General features: G+C 32.1%; 1 protein-coding gene and 1 long non-coding RNA gene across 5 annotated transcripts in view; one reads left to right on the forward strand and one right to left on the reverse strand.

Moving 5' to 3' along the window:
• LOC141487903 (uncharacterized) overlaps positions 1-14,757 on the forward strand; it is a 29,210-nt gene extending 14,453 nt beyond the window's left edge. Inside the window, exon 3 of the long non-coding RNA XR_012468540.1 lies at positions 1,563-14,757. This is a non-coding gene — a long non-coding RNA (uncharacterized LOC141487903). The remainder of the gene's footprint in view (positions 1-1,562) is intronic.
• Positions 1-25,166, reverse strand: part of LOC141487900 (triadin-like) — a 192,087-nt gene that overhangs the window by 374 nt on the left and 166,547 nt on the right. The window contains exons 8-10 of one of the 4 annotated variants that reach the window (XM_074187492.1): positions 22,982-23,161; positions 16,614-16,673; positions 11,852-11,874 (exon numbers count right to left, since the gene is read on the reverse strand). In XM_074187492.1, coding sequence (XP_074043593.1) covers positions 11,867-11,874; positions 16,614-16,673; positions 22,982-23,161 — 248 coding nt within the window. In that variant the 3' untranslated portion in view covers positions 11,852-11,866. Of the gene's footprint in view, positions 1-11,851; positions 11,875-16,066; positions 16,674-21,048; positions 23,162-25,166 lie in introns of those variants that run through there. The other 3 variants (XM_074187490.1, XM_074187489.1, XM_074187491.1) reach the window with 3 other exon arrangements.

Raw genomic sequence — 25,166 nt, forward strand, 5'->3', positions numbered from 1 at the left:
TTAAATGTAAAACTATTCTAGCTCCTATTCCCTTTCCCCCAATATAAGCATCTTTTGTAATTGAAACTAGAGAACATGTGGGATGGCTAGAACAAAGATAAGGAAAGTGGTAAAGTGTTCTATGTGAAGAACAAAGAAAAGACCACTTTGGAGGGATGATAGAGTAGAAGGGCAAGGACAGGAAGAGTAATGAACAATAAGGATGAAAGAAAGATTCAACCAAGGTTGTGAAGGATTTTAAAAACTAAACAGAAAAGTTCATATTTTGTCCCAGAGGCAATAAGAAGTAATTCAGTTAACTGAACAGGGTCAAATTTGTATTTAGGGAAATTAATTTTGGTAGAATTGTGGGAAATGGTCTATATTAGGAAAAGACTTGAGGCAAAGACATAAATTAGGAAGTGTTGCAATAATCTAGGCAAAAGTGTTAAAGGACTGAACTAAAGTGGTAGCTGTGCAAGTATTGAGAAGGGGTCAAATTCAAGAGACATTATGAAGGTAGAAATGTCAAGATTTGCCAACTGATAAGGATATATGCGATGATGGAGAAAGAAGAGTCAAAGCAATACTTAGGTTATTAGGACACTTCATATCCATCTCCTTATCTTTAAGTCCACCATCATATATATATATATATATATGTATATATATATATATATATATATATATATATATACATATATATATATATATATATGCTCTCCTTTCTAATACAAAAACTGTTTACTTTGAAGGAAATGGATAGGGACTGGAATATCGTTTCTATTGAAATAAGAAACTTTCAGGTAAGGTACCCTCTACCAATGAAGTTCAACAACTTCTCTGTAAATTATGCTCTTGGAGAATTGCCTAGAGTGCTGTCATATTAAATGCTTCCCTGGTGTCAAATAGTCAATATATTTCAGAAAACAGGACTTGAATCTGGGCTTGGGACTCAGGAGATTGGAAGGATGGAGATGCTTTCAACAGAAATAGAGAAGTTTGGAAAAGTAATAGGTTTGGGGATAAAGAAATTGAATATGGGATGAGAACAAATGATTGGAATATGATTTCTCTCTATCTTTGCATCCCCAGTGCAGGCCACAGTGTCTGGCATGTAGCTGGTGTTTAATACATTTTTAATTGATTAAAAGCCTCATGTGCCAGTTTTTATTAAAAGAACCATATGTCCAGAACTAGAAGGGACCTCAGCAGCCACATAACACAAAATCTTCATTTTACAGATAAAGAGACAGAAGTCAGGGAAGCTCAAAAGAACCAGAGAGGCAGAGTTACAAGTTTGATTTTTATTTGTTTTTGTTTGGATCATCAGAAGAAAAACTGGAAGATTTTATCTCTGCTTCATTTGCTATTGTCTGTTCTAAAAAATTATTTGTAAGTTTTTTTCTTGTTTCAATCTCACATTTTTAAGCCAGTATGAGTAAATCATTCCCAGAGATTCCAAGGTGATGTGGAACAAGATAAATAGTTTACTAGCTACTAATTTTCCCATGATTGCCTTTCTGGATATCAAAAACATTGTTCATCTTCTTTTTCCAATTTTTTACCTCCTTCTCTTTCAGATATCTTCAGAACTGACTCTTCAGTTCTTTCGAAATAACATCATCAAGGGGCAACTAGGTGGCCCAGTGGAGCACCGGTCCTGGAGTCAGGAGGGTACCTAATTTCTAGTAGAAGACCTAGAGAACTTACTACTTTCATCTTCTGTGAGAACCAGTGGCTCTTCCTGAATTTATTTTCTTAAATGACATTTCAAATAAGATATTTCTTTAGACTGTGATAACATAATTGGCACAGGTGATACTAAATGGCTTCCAAGATTCATACAAGTTCTTACAGGATTTTGTGATATGATGATTCTATTTCCTCATACAGTACATTGGTAGTCACTACCTAAAATAATAAGCTTGACTTTGATTCATGGCAAAATTCTAAGTTATAATGATGCAGCACAATAAGATCAAGCATATTATTTTGTCAAAAATCAAAGCCAAGGTTCTAGTTTTTAAGATTCACTTTCCCCTTTTTTGAATAGTAGAACATTTTCCCATTTGTGTTCTCACAGCAACTATCTCATTCTCTACAATCCTTCTGTGACGGCTGACAGCAGCTCAGCAGTCACATGTACAGTATACTTCCAGAATACTAGGATACAGCATATCCAAGGATAGCAACTTGGTTTCATTTAGGAATTGGACTGTCCCTTATCACTTCCTCCTTCTTCTTGACTTTGAAGCACCATAGTAAATTTTTATCCCTTCTTTTCTTTTGGTGTTTCAAAAATTATTTAAAACAAAACAACAACAAAAATGAAACTGAATCAAGGATTTCTACCTGCTATTTTTTTGCATTTTTAATGTTACTGATATCCTCTTGATTACCATTTTCATTTTTTTATAAATTTTTTTGTTTTCCTTTCTATTTCAACTTCTGTTCTTTTGTGTATGTATGTGTGTGTGTGTAAATTGCATGTATGTAAATATGTGTGTTGGGGGGAATTGAAATTTAATTGTTCAATCCTTCCAAAGTAATGATCTTATCCCTTCATTGATATTTCACTCAATCTAATTTTAAAAAGCCTTCCCCACCCTCTATCCTGTTAGTATTTGTTACTAGACTCTGTTCCCTCTGAGGTTTAGGACTTCTGGCAATATTTGAGCAGAAATACATCACTCTTGAATTAATTTGCCATTATCTGCTATTACTTCCATCTTCTTTCTATATGTGTCTTTTAAAGAACTAAGTTGCTTTATTAATTCCTGGTCTATCTTCATGAAATGCTTTCTCCCCCCCCCCCCTTTTTAAATGTACTTTTCTTTTTTTTCACATATACAATCATTTTTAACATATTTCCATATTAGGTATGTTGTGAAAGAAGAATTAGAACTAAGAGGGTGAAAAAAAATCATGGGAGAGAAAGAAACAACACAAAAGAAGTTTAAAAAAATGAACACTGAGATAGGTGATATAGTGGATGGAGCACCAACCCTGGAGTCAGGTAAACCTGAGTTCAAATGTGACTTCAGATACTTGATGCTAACTTTGTGGGCAAGTTACTTAATCTCCTTGCCTCACAAAAACAACAACAAAAAGTGAACATAGTGTGCTTTGTTCAGCATTCAGATTCCATGAAGATGGCATTGTCCTTAATAGGAGGAGTAATAGCATCAACAATGTCATTTCCATAACAAGAGAAGTAATGTCATCAACATCTTACATTGCTCCTGTCCACTAGTCTACTGGTTCAGTTCACTTTCTCATTTCACTCAGCAACAATTCATGCAAGTCTTTCTAGGTTTTTCTAAAGTCCAGCTGCTCACAATTTCCTATAGAACAATAGTACTCAATAACATTCATATATCATAGCTTGTTCAGCCATTCCTCAATTGAAGATTTCCTCAATTTCCCGATTCTTTGCCACTACAAAAAGATTTGCTATAAATAATTTTATACACATCCCTTTTTCTTTTTCTTTTCTTTTCTTTTTTTGCAAGGCAATGGAATTAAGTGGCTTGCCCAAGGGCACACAGTTAATTATTAAGTAATTATTAAGTATCTGAGGCTGGATTTGAACTCAGGTACTCCTGACTCCAGGGCCATTGCTCTATCCACTGTGCTACCTAGCCATCCTTGTCCCTTTTTCTTATGATCTCTTTAGGAGATAGACCTAGTAGTGGTATTATTGGATCAACTATTTCACAGTTTTATTGCCTTTTGGGCATAGTTTCAAATTACTCTCCAGAATGATTGGTTCAATTCACAATTCCACCAACAATGCATTAGTGACCCAGTTTTCCTTCATCTTTTCCAAAGTTGAACATTTTCCTTTTTTGTCATTTTTTTAGTCAACTGATAACTGTGAGGTGGTGCCTCAGAGTTGTTTTAATTTACATTTCTTTGATAACTAATGATTTGGAGCATATTTTTATATGACTGTAGATGGCCTTAGTTTCTTCACCTGAAATTTATCTATTCATATCCTTTGACCACAATCAATCAATGACTTGTATTTATAAATTTGATTTATTTCTGTATATATTTTAGAAACGAGTCCTTTATCAGAAATACTAACTGTGAAAATTGTTTCCCAGCTTTCTGCATTTCTTTTAATTTTGGTTGCATTGGTTTTATTTATGCAAAACTTTTTCTTTCACTCCATCCTATCTTCCCCCATTTGTATTTTTCTTTCTCCCTTCCCCTTATCTTTCCTCATCAATGTCTTCCTTATGACTGCTGCCTGTCCTTTTCCTTGTTTCCTCCTACTTCCCTTTAGGGTGAGGTAAATTTCTAAATCCAACTGGGAATGATTATCATTTCCTCTTTAAGCCAAATCTATGGAAAGTAAGATTTACTCAGTGTTTACACTCTCTTTTCTTCTACTATAGTAGGTCCTTTGTGCCTCTTCATGCAGTGTCTAATTGTCTAATGTCTCTATCTTCTCCCAGGATAGTTTTTTCCCTTGTCTTGTACCCCTACCCCCTGTCAAAGTATACTCTTTTCAACTACCCTGATAGAAGTACAGTTCTCAAGAGCAATAAGCATTATTTTCCTTTCAACTATTCTAAGAGAAAGACAATTATCAAGAGCTACACATATTATCTTCCCATTTAGTCTTATTGACTAACATTTTTTTCTGTCCATTGATCTTTTTACTCATCTCTTGAGTAATGAATTTGAAGATCATATTTTTTGTTCAGTTCTGGTCTTTTTATTAGGTAAGTTTGAAAGTCCATCTTTTCCCCCTGAAAGGATATGCTAAATTTCGCAGAGTTGTTGATTCTTGATTGTAATCCAAGTTCCTTTGCCCTCCAAAACAGCATATTCAGGCCCTCCTATTTTTTTTAATGATAAGTCTTGTGTAATCTTAACTATAGCTCCCTGATATTCAAGTTGCTGCTTTTTGGTGCTTGCAGTATCTTCTCCTTTAGCTAAGAATTATGAAATTTGACTACAATATTTCCTTGAGTTTTTATTTGGGATGATAGATTCTTTCAAGGACATTTAACATCTTATTATAGAATATTAGAGCAGTTTTCCATGATGATTTCTTGTAAAATGTTGTTCAGGTTCTTTTCCTGATTGTGGTTTTCAGGTAGATTAATCACCTATAAATTATCTCTTTTGGATCTATTTTCCAGGTTAGTCTTTATTCCCAAGCAGAACTTTACATTTTCTTCTATCTTCTTCAGCCTTTTGCTTTCATATGATGGAATCTTAGAGACTCATAGAGTCATTAATTTCCATTTGTCCAATCCTAATTTTTAGAGTTTTGTTTTCTTCAGTCAACTTTTGTGTTTCCTTTTCCAATTGATTAATTTTAATTTTAAAGGTATTCTTTCCTTCAGTCAATTTCTTATAATTCTCCTACATGACTCATTTCTTTTTTCCAATTTTCTTCTTCTTTTCTTTGTTTTTGAAAATCCATTTTGAGCTCTTCCTAGAGGTCTTTGAGACCAATTAAAAAACTCCTTTGAGGTTTCACATGTAGGCATTTTGTTACTGTTTTCCCTGAGATGGCATTTTTATTGTTTCTATCAAAATAGTAGCTTTTTATGGTTAGTGTTTTTTCTTTTTCTTTTTTTGTTTAACTCATTTTGATAATCAAGTTCTGCTCCTGGTTGCGAATGTTTTGTGCTGAGGCTGGTGTCTGGTCCCTGACTTACCACTTGCCTATAGTGTTTCAGCTGCTTGTGGGTTGTTCCCTGTATTAGGGTAGCCCAATACCTCCTGTTGCACCAGCATTCCTAGTGCCCAAACTTTGTCTTTTGAGCTGGCATTGGATTTTCATGCTGGCTTGCTGAGCCCAGACCTGAGCTATGCTGTGACTAAGAACCTCCTGTTGGCTCTTCAGATAGCTGGGCTATATTCCCTTTTTCTGTGAAACAGAACTTAACTGAAGTTTCTCCACAATATCTTGAGTTAAGAATTTGTTTCACTTTCTCTTTTTGTGGTTTCTGTCATTTTAGGGTCTTTTTGGCTTTATTTAAAGTTGCTTTTGGAAAAGTTCTGGGAGCTTCCTAGCTTCACACCACCATCTTGGCTCTGCCCCCAGAAGTCCCTAAATATGCTTTCTAAAGTCACTCTTTCTCCAAATTCCTGTCATTTACACTTCAATAACCAGAATGACTACTTGTCTTCTCAGGTACCTAGGGTAATTTCCAGGAATCTGTACATTAAAAATTAGTGATTAATTTTTCATCCCAATTCCAAGATCAAAGGGCAACATGCTAATGTTCCATTATTGGAGTTGTCAACCTACTCTGAATTCTTTCAATATTCAACATCAAGGAAAATTCATCACTTGTTGCTTCATCACTACCTGATTAGCATCCTCTAAAAAATAAAACTTTATATATTTCAAAATGGATATTAAATGATTCCCTCTTTTTTCCTGCATTTCAGTATTTAAGCCAAAAGAACATCACAACATCTTAACTTCAAATTCAATGATTTCAGTAGCCAAATAAAACTTGAAAATATAACCTAGAAACTGAGATTTAGGCAGAAGGAGTTCAGTTGATGATGAGAAAGAAGGAAGAAAGGTACAATGCATTTTCTCATGCATTGAAGCAATTCACTGAAACCCTGTTGCTTTCTGCCAAGAGAAGAGGTAGAATTTTAAGTCAAAAACAACTGAATTTGTTATTGAATCCATTTAATGCCATTTGTTCTTGTTGTGGCTCTGTGATTACAGTTGTGTCCAACTCTGTGATCCTTTTGAGAGTTTTCAAGGCAAAAATACTGGAGTTCTTTGCTATTTCCTTTGCCAGCTAATTTTACAGATGATGAAACAGATAAATTATGTTAAATGATTTGCCCAGGGTCACATAGCTAGCAATTATCTGGGGTTGAATTTGAACTCATGTAGATGACTCTTCATCATCCAAGACATGGCACTCTATCCATAGAGCCACCTAGCTCTGCATTTAGTGGAACTACTACTGATCATCAAAAGAGTTTCAACAAGCTCTAGGGTCAGAAGACCAGATTTTGAGTTGGAATGAACCACAGAAGTCATTTTGTTCAAGCATTTCACTTTATAGATAAGGAAACTCAGACCCAGGGATATTAAGTGATTTACTTCAAGTCATAAAAATAATAAATCTAAGAAGAGGGATAAGAACATTAGTCTTCTGTCTTCAGAATCAGTAATCTTTCTACCATACTACTCTGTCTTCCTATGTATACCTTTTTTTCTCAGATATTCAACAATGGTACAGGCAAAGGTACCTGGGACTGCTTACTTTAGCTTGCTGAATTCATAAAGGAATCCAGTCCCCTTTGTTTTTTCTGAATATAGTGCAGTTAGGTTCATTGTTCAGAATTCATTCAGATTAATTTGCAATCTTAGCAGAGTTGACCAGTTCCTGATTGTACTTTATATGTTGTGGCATTTCCAGTCAATATAAAAAGGAATCTAGATGACTAGCTAAGGTTACATGTTCTAACTTTGATTTTAACATAATATTGTACCTATCTAAATATAATTTTCTGTTGAGTTTTGTCTTTCCCCACATAGAAAGGACCAATGAGAATAATTAAAGGCTATTTTACTATAAGTAAAATAATGTAGATGCCTTAAAAGAGAAAAAGCATAATAAAGCAAAGGGGAGGAGAACAAATGAAGGGAAATGTAAAATAGATGAAAGAAGATAATAGAATAATAAATAGAAAAGAAAAAATAAATAAGAAAAGAAAATGAAGCAAAGAAAAGAAAAGAAAGAAAAAATAAAAGAAAAAAGAAAGACAATGATGAGCACAAGTCTTAGGAATTTTATTCCTAATTTGAACTGCATTCTGATTGTGAATGCTGAATGTTGAGAAATTAAAACAAAGTAAATAAAAAGGTGCAGAAAAGTTAAAAGCACACAAACAACCTTTTTAACTATTTAAAAAACTCACTGAAAGTTAATTGGACTCAATATGAGAGAGAGTATGGGATAGAGTTGTGAAGTTGGGAGATAGAAAGAACTGGGTTCCAAAATCACTTTAGCTACTGACTAGTAGTGTGACCACCCAAACAAGTCATTTAATGTCTATAAGTATCAGTTTTCTCATTTATGAAATAAAGAGGCTAGATTTCATGGCCTCCATCCAAATTTGTTAGCAGCTCTTAATTTATAACCCCATGAATATGAAGATAGGGAGTTTTAATGATTTGATTATTTTAATTGTGAATATCAAAAAGATTATTAGCCAAAGTAAATATGGAAGCAGACCTATCACAGGGTAGGGAGAAAACCTTCAAGACCTTTCAAGGCCTGAATATAAACTCACTGGAACATTCAAGTACCCCCCAGGACCTGTTTTCTTTGCTAATACAATGATCTGCCTATCTTCAACATTCACTTCTTTCAGTAGGGTTTTCTGGAACACAAAGGGCATGGCTATATTTGATTTGCCTTCTCTAACACATGCACTTAACTCTGGAAATGGATTTTATTAAACCATTAAATAACAAGCACCACATCACAATTAAGTTTGACATCTTCTCAGCAGGATCCTACCAAAATGTAGTTAAGTAACACTAAAGTTCATGAAGAGGATCATAATAAAACAAGAAAGCTAACTTTTTCCCTGTGGGCCCTTTCCAGCTAGGAAATTCAAATCCCTAGAATTGGCAAGGAGACTGCTAGAGAATACCTTATTAGAGTCAAAGGACATTTTTTTTGTCAGGAGAATATCCTCAATTTTAAGGTCATAAATGACATACCAAGTGTGTTAAATTGTCTTGACATCAAATCATGGCTCAGATGAAAAGGAAGCCATTCAATAGTTGAATGGGGATGAAAAAAAATTATCCAAGAGAAATGTGAACTTAAGTTGAACTTGTGATTGCTGTGTAGATGAAGGTGTACTTAGTGTCCAGTCAATCATCTAACTAGACCAAAGCTAGGTACTTGTATCTGACACCTAAATAGCTCAAGTGTGTCCATCCTATTTGGTGAGCAAGGTGACTACTCTTATTTAGAAGCATGTCTATTCTATAACTAGCACAATAAGTCCAAATAAGAGCCCAGATCCTATCTATAAGAGATGATTAATTTCACACTCAGACATCACCCCCAACTTAAGTTCACTGGGTGCCTAAAGAGAAATAACCTAAAAACTGCAAATTGGAAAAAAATGGATTCCAAAAAAATGACTATACTTATGAGAATTGGAAGAGTCTGAGCAGCTATCCCATGAAAAAAAATCTGTTGAACATTAGAGGGAGAAGAAGGAGAGAAATTGGACAGATTTATGAAAATAAAGCTAAAAGATGTATCATCTAGTTACTGGATCAGTTTCAGGAATGGAAAGGTTCTCCAACTCTATATAGTCCAAAGTATAATCAAAAAGGAATCCTTATCTCAACACAACTTAAAAAAATGTCATCTAGCACCTTGATAGAGGACATTTAGTAAGGAGACACTCTTTATTTCTCAAGGAAGCCTATTTCACTTTTAGATAGTTCAGATAGTTAGGATCAATTATTCGATGAATTGTCATTGCTAATTTTCAAGAAATCTTAAAATTAAGTTTCAGTGATTTATATCAAATTCATTTCAAATGTAAGTCAAATTCGAATCCTTTCACTTGAAGATAAAAATTTCACCATCTCCTATCTACAGCAGAGAGTGAGGAAAACCAATTTAAAACCAGACACTATTTAAAAGGAGTCCTCTTAATTCTGGTTCTATTCTGAAGACAAGGTCCTCAAGAGTCATAAATTCTCTTATGGCTTAACATCAGCCTTTGTGCTGTGTATATCCTTTCCAGTATATGTTCTAGGGCCTATCAGATTAGTTATAATTATCTAGTTACTGATAGTACTTCTCCAAACACTTATTTCCCCTGAATCACTTATCCCCTGAATTACTTATACCTTTTCTCCCATGCATTCTAACATATTGGCTATTGTATCTTTCATCAGAGGTCTCCCTCCCCACACATGCAATTTCTTGTGACTCTCACCCAATCTACTATACATTCTTCTATTCTCCTAACCTAGTAATTCGTTCATTTTCTCCCACTTATCATGTCTCCTCTTGCCAGTGTTCAATTTACAACAGGGCTCATAACTTAGATAGCTCTTTCTTCCTAATTGGTTTTTCTACTTAAAGTTTTTCCTCACTCCAATCCATCATTCAACTAGCAAAACAATTTTGATAAAGTTCAGATCTAACCATATTACTCTTCTCAACAAGCTCCACTGACTTCCTATTGATTTCAAGAACAGTTATTACACCATTTTAATCAATTTGAATTTTTCTTTAAATTTTAGGAAGCAACTAGGTGGTTTAATAGATAGAGTTCTGAGCCTGAAATCAGGAAGACTGACATTAAAATCCAACCTCAGATACTTATTAGTTATGTAACTATAAGCTTTACTCATATTTGTCTCAGTTTCTTCAAATACAAAAATGATGGTAATAATAGCACCTACCTTATATTGGGTTATGAAGATCAAATGGGATAATATTTATAAATCACTAATAAAAGCTCTTTCTTTTTAATATGTTCAAAATTATTAGTAGAAAAGCATATATTATAAATATGTAAATACATGTAAATTGTTTTTTTATGAGTCAAAAGTTAGGAGACCACTAGTCTACATTCAATAATCTGGGTTTGGAAAGTGAAATGACTTTTCAGATCTATTGGGGGAGTAGATGAAGAATAATGATCCATAATTTATACCATGCAGATAAGTTGTCATTAATATCTACTACCATATCTTAACTGCATATACAGTAAACCTAGTTAATATCATAAAAGTCTCCAATTTTATTTATAGGTTAAAGATTTTGATGAAATACATCCTTCAAATAGATATGAACTAAAACAAACACATTTTAATCAGAATAAGATGCAATAAAGTGTGTTGACAAAGATATTGTACTAGTATTCAGGAGATCTGGGGTTCCAGGTCTTTTTGCTGCCACTGAATAAGAAAACTTTGTAAAATGAAAGAACACTAATATGTTATCAGAGGATCTGAGTTTGAATGTTGCCTCTGACACTTTCTACCTGTGTAACCTTAGGCAAATAATTTTATATATATATATATATATATGTAAACCCCAATTTTTCCATCTATAGGATAATAAAATTGGAGTACATGACATTTAAGATCTTTCCTGATTTTTGAATTTTGATTTCATAAAGGTCTGAATTTTTGCAGTTATGGACTTATCTGAATTTCTACTCTTCATAGGATTGCATGTGCAGACTATGGAAAATAAAAATGTCCATCTAATTCATGTGCATTTTTTATAACTGTTTATTCCAATGCATGAGATCTTTATTTAATCTTGTCCTACATTTTGAGGTGAACCATTGATATCATGGCATGAAGTCTTGATTCTCATGTGAATTGAACTTAAGTGAGACAGAGTTGCACAAAGCTGTCAGCCTTACTCTCTCTTCCATAATAACCAAAATCCAGTGGCAAGGAAAAAAGTCAGAATGATTGGCAATGGCCCAGAATGCAGTGGCTGATCTTGGTGTCTTCAATGTCTAACCAAATTCTAAGCACTCCATAGTGTCTGCTTCAGTCACCTTTATGGCCATTGGAACAAATTGCTTTCATTTAACCATTCTGCCAGGAGAAGTCTTCACATATTTGGGATAAAAATCCCCCTTACTCACAGTGGAGCTTATATTTAAGCCTTGTTGATTATCCTCAATCTGCTAAAATGGTGTTAGTAGAGTGTAGCCATGGACCACACTACAGCTTCTTGGATCCACAGGTGAGAGTTGGGTGATGGTAGACAGCAAAGTTGGATGAGCAAGCTGAAAAGGATTCAGCAGGCCTTCACCCACCAGAGGTACTAGTTCACTTTTTTTTTTTTAGTCCATTCTTAACATCCATTATACCTCATCATAGATCTAGAGATAGAAGTGATCATATCATTCATCAGTCCATTCTTTTTATTTTGTAGATCAATAAACTGAGAGCTAAGTGTAGCAAGTGGCAGAGGTGGATTTGAACTCAAGTCCTCTGACTTTATTTTGATTAAATATGAACTTCCCGAAGGCAAGGAATATTTTTTCTTTGAACGTTTAGTATTTAGCACAGTGTCCACATATAGTAAGAACTTAATAATTACTTTGTCATTGTTGATTATTTCACAATGTCTTTAGGTTAAATTTGGGAGAATTTCCTCAATTTCTAAAATCTCCAACCATGAAATAGTCTATGTATTCATAAATATATCAGACTTCAGAAAAGTATAATAAATAGTAGTATGCAATTCCAAGATCATCTCATAAACTGACATTTGGCACATTTCACTAATAATGTATTCACAATTTAAATAATGATTTGGATTATTGCTGCTGATGTGACAATATCTTCCAAAGTAAATACTACACTCCAGAGAGAAAGTCTCATTTTAGTTAAAAAAAAAAAGAACTATTATAAATAATTAATAATGAGTTTTAGCTAAGCAACAACAGGTGCTCTACTAATCCCAAACAGAAACAGATGGAAACACAAATGTTGAGTAAACACTGAACTACAAGCAGAGCAATAAACTTTAGTGAAAGGATTCCCCCTCCCCTTTTCCTTTATGTAATTGTCAATCAGAGTCAGAGTCTTATATCGGAGCTGAGTTAAAGGGATAACCTTAGCTTAAATATAAAGTGTCCCAAAAGTCTTTTTGCGGTTTTTCAACTCTTGATTTTAAAACTTAAAATTGCCCTAAGACTTTGGGGATAGCCTGTATACCAATTGTGAAATGTTTGTGAATCATAAGCATTCAAACCATTCATGATAATGAAGAAGAAAATAATGAGAGAGTAAATAGAGAATTTGGGAAAAAACTGGAAAAGATAATAGTCATCTAGAAGTCATATAAATAAAATAGGCAAAATAAAAAATAGTATACAGACATAAATAAACATAGATGTTAAGGACTAAAGTCTCCACTGGAAGTATAAATACTCTACAACATCTCTTTCAAGTGGTTAGTTAAGTCTCTGCTTGAAGACCCTCCCTTTGTGGGAGAACTTGCTTCAAAGGCAAACGATTCCATTGGGGGATAGCTGCCATTGTTAGGAAACTTTTCCTCACATCAAAGTGAAATCTACTTCATTTTATCTTTTATTGAATGTTCTTGTTTTGTCCTCTATGGACAAGAAACACAGGTCTATTATTTCTTCCCTATTATAGTCCTTCAGTTATTTGAAGACAAGCACATATCTAAAAAGTTGCAAGGGTCTTTGGTGGTTATATATATATGACTGGGAACCTTTCTTATGATAAAGATGATGCTGTTGATGATAACTGCCATTTAAATAGTTCTTCAAAGTTTGCAAAGTTTTATTTGTTATATTATTTAATTAAAACAAAACCCTGTGAAGTAGACTTTTTAGATATTAGCATTTTATAAATGATAAAACTAGTCCTAAGTAACAGTTAGCATTAAGATCTTAGGATGAATTTGAAGACAGGTTTTCCTGACTTCAAATCCAGTATTATACTCATGGGCTACCTAACTTCCTATATTAACTAATGACTAATGACCTGCCACTTAAAATCCCCAGCAGTGCCTGCAAACTCATTAACTTTAAAAACTTTTGATTCCATTTTTTAACACTCCAATTAGATCAAAATTTAGGCTAATATCAAACTAAAATTTTATGTAAGGGGGTCACAAGTGTTTTTTTAGCACCTTTGCAGGTGATAATCTCACTATTTATCTGACATCCTATACACTAAGTACTGCATTTTTTAACTTGTAGGCCATCTTTTGCTGCACTTTATTACTCTACCTACTGGTAGAGTGGATCTCTGCCACATAATTTTTTTTATCTACTATACTGATGACGTGAAAAATAACTTTTCAAGGTCTTGGTTGTCTTATCTGCAAAACTAGGAGCTTATATCAGATGAATTATTGGGCCACTTCCAATTCTAATTCTATGATTGTTCTAAATCTACCAGATATTTCCTGTCTCAACCAATTCTTGATTTTGGCTTCTCTTAGCCAGACCCATACATTATCATGATCATATGCACAATGGAGAATTGGGGGGAGGGATGATATTCTGTGCTTGCTCCCTGAATAACACAAGAAGTTTTGTCCCTGGGGAAATAGAAGAAGGAAAACTGAAAACTAAAGCAAAAGTTAGATAGATAAGGATATGAGTGTGCCATGTACATGGAAAACATAAGCCCAATTAATAATTGGTTGAGTATCCCCTTTTCAAGTTCCAAAACAGGTCCTACTCAGTCAGGCATAGTGAACAAAATGTTATCACTATTATGTCATTACTTTATTCAAAAGAATGGTCATCATTTTGCCAGGAGAAAAGTACTTTATGTATACACATTAACAATAAATTTTTATAGTTGTTTCTTGTTTAGCAGATATTTATCTACTGTACTACGCTAGGAAAAAAAAAGATAAGTCCTATGAATATTCTACTCTATATATCCCTGACTGATTTTTAGTCAGGAGCAAGTGAGTTCTAATGGTTCACAGTTAATTTGACAATTCATAATTTTATGACAAATTCCCTAACTACTAGTATTAGCTTGGCAAATATCATGATTATCATGTCTTGCAGATGATGCAGAAAAGATTTAGTGAAATACATAGATAACAAAATTAATAATACACATTAGTCATTTGTTAATTCATGCTAATCATCATTTATCTTTGCCAACACACTATATGCTATTCACACTCCTGTTGCAAACAAATAGCTGTTTATATGAAGTTATGTACTATATATACACATATACATGTATTGTCACCATGGGATCTGTGGATTTTAAATATACATATATATATATATATATATATATATATATATATATATATATATATATACTCACATACATATAAATTTTGCCACCCAATTGTTTTACAGTCATGTCCAATTCTTTATGACCCCCATATGGGGTTTTCTTGATAAAAATATTAGTTGTTTGCCTTTTATTTCCTCAGCTCATTTTGTAGATGAAAAAATTAAAGCAAATAGAATTATGCAACTTGCCCAGGGTCACATAAATGCCTGAGGTCATATTGAGCTCACGAAGATGAGGCTTCATGATTCTTAGCCCAATACTCTGTTCACTATGCTACCTAGTTGCCCATGCATAAATATACCAGTATAATTGGTTTCCTTTGCAATTTTATATATTTTATTTTATGCATTTAAAGAAATTATTCTGAAAAAGGTGGGTTCTAGACTTCATCAAATTGCAAAAAGGGGTCCAAAAATAATTAAGAACCCTTGGTTTTGATGAGCCATGGGAGAAACAGTACTAGAGCTATGTTCTTCCTAGGAAAATAATCAGATCTAAAGATAATAGTCTTGTGTAATATGTGTATTCTAGTAATATCTCTTGAAATTACTCATTATTATCAATCTTGACATAAGGATTTACTAAGTAATAATAATAATAATAGCATGTTTATAATATATATGCATATATTATTTCAAAATTTGAAAAGTGCTCAATATATGTCAACTCATTTGATCTTCAAAACAACTCTTCAAGGTAGGAGTTATTATTATCTATTTTACAAATAAGGTAATCTAAGGTTGTAATTTATCCAAGTGTACCTACAAAGCTAGGTAATGTCTGATGCTGAATTTGATGTTATATTTTCCTCTCTCCAAGTATCTTAACTACTACATCACCTAGTCACCTCACCAGGGAAATTTCTCTTGGCATGGAGATTTCTGTGTTTCTATTATTTAAAATGACATCTTACTATGATAAAGACTTGATTATTCAGAAGTTGTGAAAAACAAATCATTCTAACGGATAAAGTTTTAAGATAGCTTAAACTTTAAAATGTATGCAGTTCTAAAAGTTTAGTGAGGAAAAGATATTTCTAGTTTAAGGTTTTTTTAAAAAGAAAACACAAGAATCATTAATCAAGTTAATTTTTTGGAAAACTATCAAAAGAATTATTTGTATTTTCAATCATATGATGCTGAAAAGGATGCTTTATTGAATTGAAAAAGATATTAAATTCAATTCAGCAATAATTTGATATTCAATAAATGTCAGTAATGACAATTTATTACTAAAATAAATAGCTCTAAATATATGTAACATATTAATCATTTTAATAGATGTTAATAAAATAACTCTTTATTGGTGTTTCTGAGAGATAAGCTCAGTATATGTGAGTTAAAATAACTTTTAATGAAAAGAACTGTCCCTATTCCTTTCAACATTACCTGTGAGATTACATATAAACTGTCAAGAGAAGTTATCAAAATTCTTCTATTAGGCATATATGGCAATTAGAATGAAAGGAAAGGGATCTATCTAGTGAAGATCCAAAATATGACTTTTCCTTAGTATTAAAAATAAGGAGACTTGTCTCAAGATTTTTTTCTTGCTTGCTTCTACTGAGATGTTAAGATCATTCTTTGCTTCATTTCAAGAGATTAGTAAAGATATTAGCACTTGTAGCTTTCAATTGCCTCAGTTTGCAATAAACCATGCAGTAATGAGTATTTCTGTTTCATTTGTTTCATTTTTCCACAACAACAAAAACAACCACCACAAAAAGAAACACATTAGTCCACAGAGCAGCAGAAAACCTCAGAAATAAAGATTATTAAAACAGAAAAGTGCAAAAATTGGTTTGGAGTACCTGGTTTTAAATCCCCTTGGGCAAACATGTCAATCATATAGCGACAGAATGCATACTGATCTAACAGAGTGGAAAGAAAAAAAGAGCAATGAAGAAAGTTTAACAACCTTGTTTTTGCTCTTCAGGGAAGAAGCAGTCAAACAAAGAAAACCAACAGCCGTGATTCTGGGTCATTCAACTTCTTTTTTCAGAAATTAATTTGCACTAACACATATATACCACATATAAGAAAATATATGTTAACAAAAAGTTCCATTAAGGGTAACAGACTTGAAAATTGTGATAAACTCATTAAAGAAATATACTGTAATTTTACTGTGAGAATCACCCATCATTTAGCAGCATTGATGAGAAAGTCATTATATTTCTGCAAAAATCCTCAGTGTCCTTTTGTAGACTGGAGATAATCAATCACAGAATTTACCTGAGGCAAGTCTTTCTAAACCTTACTGTTTGGCCTCAAGTCTTCTTCTCCCAATATATCTAGAGAGCAATCAGAAAATGATAACCCACTGACATCCTACCAACAATTCTTTGTTATGGAAAATCCTCTACAGTGTGGATGATAATGGTATTCTTCATTCTTAAAGTACCAAACTATAGAGTAGTTAGATGAGTTAAACCATTTTCAAAAACAAATGGAATCATCTTATGATCAATCTACTTTATTTCCAGTGAAGAATGTAAATATATAAATAAATAAATCAATATTGGTTTAGCAATATAATTATAGTGTTTTACTCTTTGTATGAATGTGTGTGTATTTATACATATATGCACACAGAGCTGTCTATACACACACACACATATATACATGTATGTATATATATACACATGATTTGACAATTATGTGTAGCCACAGTCCCAAGGTGTTAACAAATCATGATGATTGCTATGTGTTTTTCCAGATTGACACTGACTGCTTTGTTTTCACAGTAAAATATTTGTTTTTCTCTTAGATTGATGTTGTCTAAATCACAGTTAAAAGAAAATTTTGGGAATTAATTATTTTGTATCAGTTTTATGGTCATTTAAAAAATAGCTTACAATATTTGTATAGCAGGAATCTGACTTCACATTCAAAAACTGCTTTATGACTAGAAATTTTAACTATGTATAAATAAATTATCTTATAAATCACATTTTGATACATTAAATCAGAAGTCATATGGATACAAATTTAGAGAATTAGACATCTAAATTTTAAGATGGTTAAAAAAAGCTTTTAGTTATCCTATAATCATCTTAAGTCCATGACAAAAAAATAACCCTGTGAATTTTACATTCACACTAAACTACTGTAACAATTGAAATAGATATATTTCAATTGTTAGTTTTAATTGTTTTTTATTTTTAAATTTTATTTATTTAAGGCAATGGAGTTAAGTGACTTGCCCAAAGTCACACAACTAGGCAATCATTAAGTATCTGAGATCAGATTTGAGCTCAGGTCTTCCTGACTCCAGGGCTGGTGGTCTATCTACTGCACTACCTAGCTTCCCCTCAATTGGTTTTTTAAAAGCAAATCTTTTAGACTATTAATGTTTACTTAAATACAACTAATGGTTGGGTGTTCCAAGAGTTTTTGATTCACTTATTTTGAAATTCAAATCATATAGAAATGATGATAATCAAGTCCCCATTTTTGTCTATTTAAACTATTGTGAAATAACTCCAGTGACTAGGAAATCATGTGATAAAGGAGAAGAGAGAGCTTCCATCTTCTGTACCTACTGTAGTTATTTTTCCTATGTCAAAGTAATGATATATTGGATTATGGATAAGTCTAGCTACTCAAGTTAGAGTAGATGGTCCAGTCCCATTTGTTATTATTCAATCATTTAGTCTTGTCCAAATTTATGTGATCCCATGGACTCTGTATAGCATTTTCTTGGCAAAGATATAGTGGAGTAATTTATTTCCTCCTCCAGGATGCCTCCATTTTACAGATAAGAAAGTGAGGAAAATAGGTTAAGTGACTTGCTGAGGGTCATATACCTAGAAAATGTATGAGATCACATTTGAACTTAGGTCTTCCTGACTCCAAGTCCTAAGAAATTCTTTATTTTAACACATTCATTTCCTCACTGCAGCTTCCTCAACTAGCTATTAGGAAGAAGAAAGCAATCTGATTTAAATAGGAGGCTTTTGAATATCTTATTCTATGACTTCATACAAAGTTCAATCACTATTCTATAAAGTAAAGAGGTTAGATAAAAATGATCTTTAAGGTCCTTTTTCAACTCCGATTAGTTCCATCATCCTACAGATTCCTAGGTAGGGAATTGTTGGGCAATAGTTGTGTTGGATGGTGTATTTTGACCAAGATATATGTATTTTCTCAATCTTACTAGAATATAAAGAAAACATCAAAACTAGCTGTGAAGTGATAATTTTCAAATATGAATTAAGACAGATACTGATATTGCTGCCAGCAGTCCAGATTTATGGTGTAAAAAAAAGATTTTCCAAAAGTCATTTGTAAGAAATTAAGTTTTGTAGCTGTGTGGCCTTGGGCAAGCCACTTAACTCCATTAGCCTTGCAAAAAAAAAAAACTTAAAAAAGAAATTAAGTTTTGACACTAGAAGATGCCACGGTCTCCATGGTTCTACCATAGGTCTTTTTGTGAAAGTTTATGGTAGAATTTACCCTTCCAAATCCAAGAGATTTGATGTATAGAATTCAGAGAATGAAAAAGGACTACTAATATTTGGTAAATTGACTCATGCATAAATGAATTTTTAATATAATGATAATAATAATGTGAAAAAACTATTTACATTTTCAGTTTCAAAATTGGACAATCTACTCTTATATATTCCGTAGACTTATTTTAACTTGATAGTTTAACACTCCTAATTTATTTATATTCTAGTTTGTTTAACTCAAGTTGTTGGTTTACTTGATTTAGTCCTGACTCAGGATTTTATTGAATAAAGGTAACTCCCTCTTAGGATAGAAGTAGATCAGTAATCATCTATGGAGCTTAAGGAGAGTAGAGGAGAGTCTATGATCTGTGCCATGTCTCCTTAGAATTGGAGGGATTCTAGGTTAGAGAATAGGTGATGATAATAAAAAGTCAAGGAAAACAAATGAAATCCATACCTTTATAAGCAGAATTATAATCAAGAATTTTTTTCCCTAAAGGGGATTTTGAGCAAATTTATGTTTCTGTTTATTGAAGATATACTACAATTTCACATATATATATATATATATATTCATTTATTATTTCATATCATATCTGCTTATATGTTATATAGAGATAGATATAATTTTATGTCATCACCTCTTTTGATATATAATTAGATGTGTGTGAAATGTATATATATATATATGTATACATGTTTAAAGTATATATATATGTATCTAGAAACATACATATACTTATATGTAAATGTGCATGCAATATGTGTGTATAGATACACACACACACACACATATATATATATATATATATATATATATATATATATATATATATATATAATTTTTTATTCAATCATCAAATTTGGATTTCTTTTCTTTCCCTGCTCAAATAAATTTGTCCTAGAAAAGAAAGAAAACAATTTTGTTTCCCATTTAATCCTTTTAGGTTCTCAGGGAATAATGATAGACAGCATTCAGTTGTTGCCTTGGTTGTAATCCCAGGTTTAGGGCAGTTAAGACAAAGTCTTTATATGCAAGATAAGTCAACAGACAAAAAAAAATCAGTTTCAATTAGGATAGTACTCCCTAGCAGAGCATCATTGACCCTTTCTATATTTTTCTGTATTATCACTCTGTATCCATATCAAAGACACATATGTGAATAGGAATTATAATTTTCAAGAGTTCCAGATATCTAATACTGGAACTCTAAATGCAGAAACCCTAAAATACTTTCAATTAAATTTTAGAAATGTAACCATATTTCAAAACACATGTTTATGACAGAATTGGAACTACTTGTTATACATTCTGAAATACATATTTCACTTACTATATTTGTAGTAAGAAGCAAAACTGCCCAAATAACAGTTTGTAACAAAAAAAGTCCTATCTTCTTTAATAATTTTCCATTATTGAGGGCTATCCCAAACACAAAGACTTTTAGAAAACTGACAAATAAAATTTTGATCTATGAAAATATCAGCTAAGTAGGAGACAGCTTTAAAGGGTACCTGACTATTCTCCACTATAGTAGAACAGGTATTAATTAATAATTTGTTCATAATCTATTTTCTATGTATTTTTTATAGGGAGCACAAACATTTCAGGACTCAAATAGTAATGATGGAAATAGCAAGTGTGATTTCTATTTCTTTCTCAGCTTAGATTAATTTAAAAATGGGGGGAATAAATGTTTCCAGTAGCCTCAAGGACAAAAACAGGCAACTGATGTTTCCATGCTTTCAGTCAATAGTTCAGTGTTGAGAAAATGGTCTTAAAAAATAAAAACAAAAACAAATACTAAATGTCTTAAAATACTTCTAGTGAAATGTGGAAAAGGGTGCTTTTGTACTACCATTTCTAATCTTAGATCATTCGTGGATACAGGAAAAATATTTTTTTTTGGTTTATAACAAACAGGAGTTTCAGATATATAACCACCTGCCCCTTCTTCCCAACCAACACAGCACTGCTTCCTGAAAGGGAAGGGGACTCCATTAATTTCCAGATTTTCACTCTCCAAATTGTACTAGTTGCTATCAATGTTACTTAAATTGCATTTAACTCCAAGTTTTCTGTTTTACTCTTTTATTCAATCTAAAACAAGAAAAATTGGTCCTCAAACAAAACTGATCAAGCAATGAAACCAAGTAAAAAGTCGATAATTTTCTTTCTCCTATGCCCTCAAAGACCTTTATTGAAATGCCTTAAAATAAACCAGGAGAAAGTTGCTAATGATAGCGTAGAAGATTCTAGGTGAGGGGTTATTAATCCTTATTTGTATCTTGGATCCCTTCAGCAGTCTGGTGAAGCCAATGAACCTCTTCAAAGAATGTTTTCACAAAACAAAATACATAAGGTTTCAAAGGAAACTAATCATAATGAATCCTTTATCAAAATATTTGAAAAACCCAAGTTCATGAATTAAGAACTCCTGCTCTAGAAGGAGAAAAATTTGTTGTCTGAGGGGGAAATGGAGGGTTTTGTGGCAAGCACGTAGGAAGGGAACTTAATTCAAGGCTGGAATGAGGACAGAATCAGTAGGGACCAGAAGAATGATACTAATCTACTTTTACAGATTAATTAACAACTCTGCTTCTTTGCATCTGCATAGGAAGCTCAAGAAACTCAAGGATATATATGAATTATATTTCATATTGTGCATATAAATATATATATATATATACTGCTATATGTCTGCACAAATATTCAAATAATGGTAAATGTTTTCTTTATTTAAGGTCCAAATCAATCATTCCATATATATATAGAATTCCCAGTGATCAGACTTCCTTTGCCAAAGGAAGCAGCATCTGCTTTGCAACTGAGAGATCAAGTGATTTTTCCAAAGTAACAAGTTGGGTTTTGTCAGACACAGGAATGAAATATTCTACTTTGCAGACCATTCTCTAAGTCTTATACTATGTGGCTGCCCACATATCATCATTCTAATTTTTTACAGGACAGGATACTGAGACACTTCTAGAATCTAATATCTTCATATGAATCACTGGAATCTAAATCCAAAGTTCAAGGTTCCTTCTATTAGTCACTTTTAAGATTATATATCATTTCCATAAGATTATATATTTTTCAAATGGTACCACTGAAAGAGTTTGCATAATTGGGACAACTATAATATATGTACAGCTGCTATGATTTTTTTCATTAAACTCAATTTACACATATAATACTTGAGCTAGTAAAATATATTATAATCATGATCACATATATTATGTTTCCCAAATTTTGCATAATGAGTCATTCCAGGAAGCACATTTTATAGATATATTTTTACTTTACTTTTTTTTTGGCCTCTGTGAAACCTGAATGAATAGATCCTATCAAACAATAGGTTACAAAGAAGCCAACCATATGTGAGCACACATCTAATAGTAATCACCAAAGCTTAAGATTTGCTTCTATAAATCCAATAACCACATCTTTCAGCTCAATTATGCTGAAGGAAACATATAAAAAATGAATCTTTAGCTGTGAGAACAAATTTCCATCCTGATGGATCTAAAATTTTAATTCCTAGTTCTGCATTTCCAGTTAGTGATATCGGGACCCCTAGGGATTTACTTTTATTAGTCTTTATTTTTTGTGCATGATGTTTGATTCTAGGTCTTTCTAAGCTTTCATTGCTGTTGTCTCTGTTTCTTTCCCACTACTGTTTTAGAATCTTCAGATGTTTCCTCCTTGAAATGTTTACCTTTCTGTTCACTCTTTGAAACACCTGCAGTTCCTTTTTCTTCTTTGCCTTTGGGTTTAGCTGGTGTTTTCTCCACTTTTTTTGCTTTGGCATCAGCTTGCTTCACCTTCTCTGGTTTTCCACTTTTCACTTCCTTCTTACTCTTTTCTTCAGCTTTTGAGCCTTTACTCTTCTTTTCATCTGCAAATAGCAGAAATGGTCATTTAAACAACTTTTCCTACCAAACAGCATATCTCCTTTTTTTCTTTGATTTAATAAATAAGGTAAACAAAATGAAAGATTAAAGTAAAAACTACTAGTTACAAATGTGTTGAAAAGATCATTATAATAAAACATGCAAAAGTATTCTGAACCCTTTAGAATATATATCTATATAACTATATCTATCTATCTATATCTATCTATCTATATCTATCTATCTATCTATCTATCTATCTATCTATCTATCTATCTATCTATCTATCTAACTATACCACTTCTAGGTCTTCACCCCAAAGAAATCAAAGAAAAAGGAAAAAGGACATATTTGTGGTGGCAAAGAACTGGAAATTAAGAAGATGACCCTAAATTGGGGAATAATTGAACAAATTGTAGTATATTGTTATAATGGAATAGTTTGTGCTATAAGAAATGTCAAGCAGGATTCTTTCAAAATAATCTGGGAAAACATACATGAATTGATACAAAGTGAAATGAAAAATACTATACACAGTAATAGCAATATTGTGCAATGATCAATTGTGAGTCTCTTAGTTATTCTCAGCAATACAATAATCCAAGACAATTCTGAAAGACTTAAGATGAAAAAAATGGTATCCATTTTCAGAGAAAGAATTGATGGAATCTGGATGCAAAATAGAGCATACTTTTTATTATTTAAATATATTATACTTATGTTATATTTCTTGGTTTCCATTTTCTTTTGCAACCTGGCAAATGTGGAAATGTTTTACATGACTGCACATGTATAATCTTTATAAAACTGCTTTCATTCTCAAGGAGAGAGAGAAAGAATATAGAACCCAAAATTAAATTTTAAAAAAAGCCCAAACTTTTTGTTTACATGTCAATGAGAAAAAAATAAAATAAAAATCTAATGCAAAAAATAAAACTAGAATAATAGTAAAATATTATTATATTGATCTATATTTAATCTCCATCCCTAAATTAAGGGAAATAGCAGTGAAAATAAGATTGATATAAACTATTCAGGTTTGACATAATCAATATTTCAAATATCAGTACATATATTGAAAAAGAACTCTATAGCAAAACTTCAGTTTCTTTATTGCTTATTTTTGACTTCAAGACTTTATTCTGTCAACTGATTTATAAAAATAAATACTTATTTCAGAATCAGTAGCACCAACAAGCCAATCAAGTTTTTAAAATGTAATTTTGATATATATACATATATTTATATACAGAGATTGCAAACACATTCATATTCAGAAAGTAGCCTATTCATTTATTTATGAAGGGCTTTTAATCAAATATCTTTCAAAAATCTTTAAATATATTGTCAATGATGCAAATGGAACATTACTAGTATTTTAAATAAGCAAGACAAATTGAAAAGTCTATTAAAAGGCATATCAATGATTTGAGAATATGATTTTTAAAGAAGTTGAAAAGGGAGCTTATAAAACTATGTGAATTTTACTAAAAAAGTAAAGCTGTGTACTGAGCTTAGAGGTAGTTAGCTTGTTTTAATTAACCAACATAATATTAGAACTTTTCTTTATAGACAATCTTATGGAAACATTTTTAGTTCATTCTAGGAAAAATTAAATTGCTAGTATAAAACAAGAATTTTTTACATAATTTCAGTCATGTTACTGGAATTAGTCACTAGGGAGGGAGTATGTCAAAACAATGTAATACATTACCAAATCAACAGTATGTGGAGGCAGTAGAGTCCAATAAATAAAACCTGAGATTCAGGGTTAAAAAATGTGGTTTATATATCTTTTGTGCTCCCATCTGGGAGGTCATGGTAAAACGATTCCTTTTTATAAGAGTGTTGAGATGATGTTTATGATAATGTATAATGCAAAAGTACTCTGAGATGTTCAGAAGAAACATAATAAGCAGGCTAACTTTATTATTTTGATTTGAATTTGGTTTGAAACACAAAGAAAATATAAATATACACTGAAAAACAGTACAGATTATAGAAAAACAA

Source organism: Macrotis lagotis, chromosome 5 (assembly GCF_037893015.1).
Source record: "Macrotis lagotis isolate mMagLag1 chromosome 5, bilby.v1.9.chrom.fasta, whole genome shotgun sequence".
Classification (NCBI taxonomy): domain Eukaryota; kingdom Metazoa; phylum Chordata; class Mammalia; order Peramelemorphia; family Peramelidae; genus Macrotis; species Macrotis lagotis.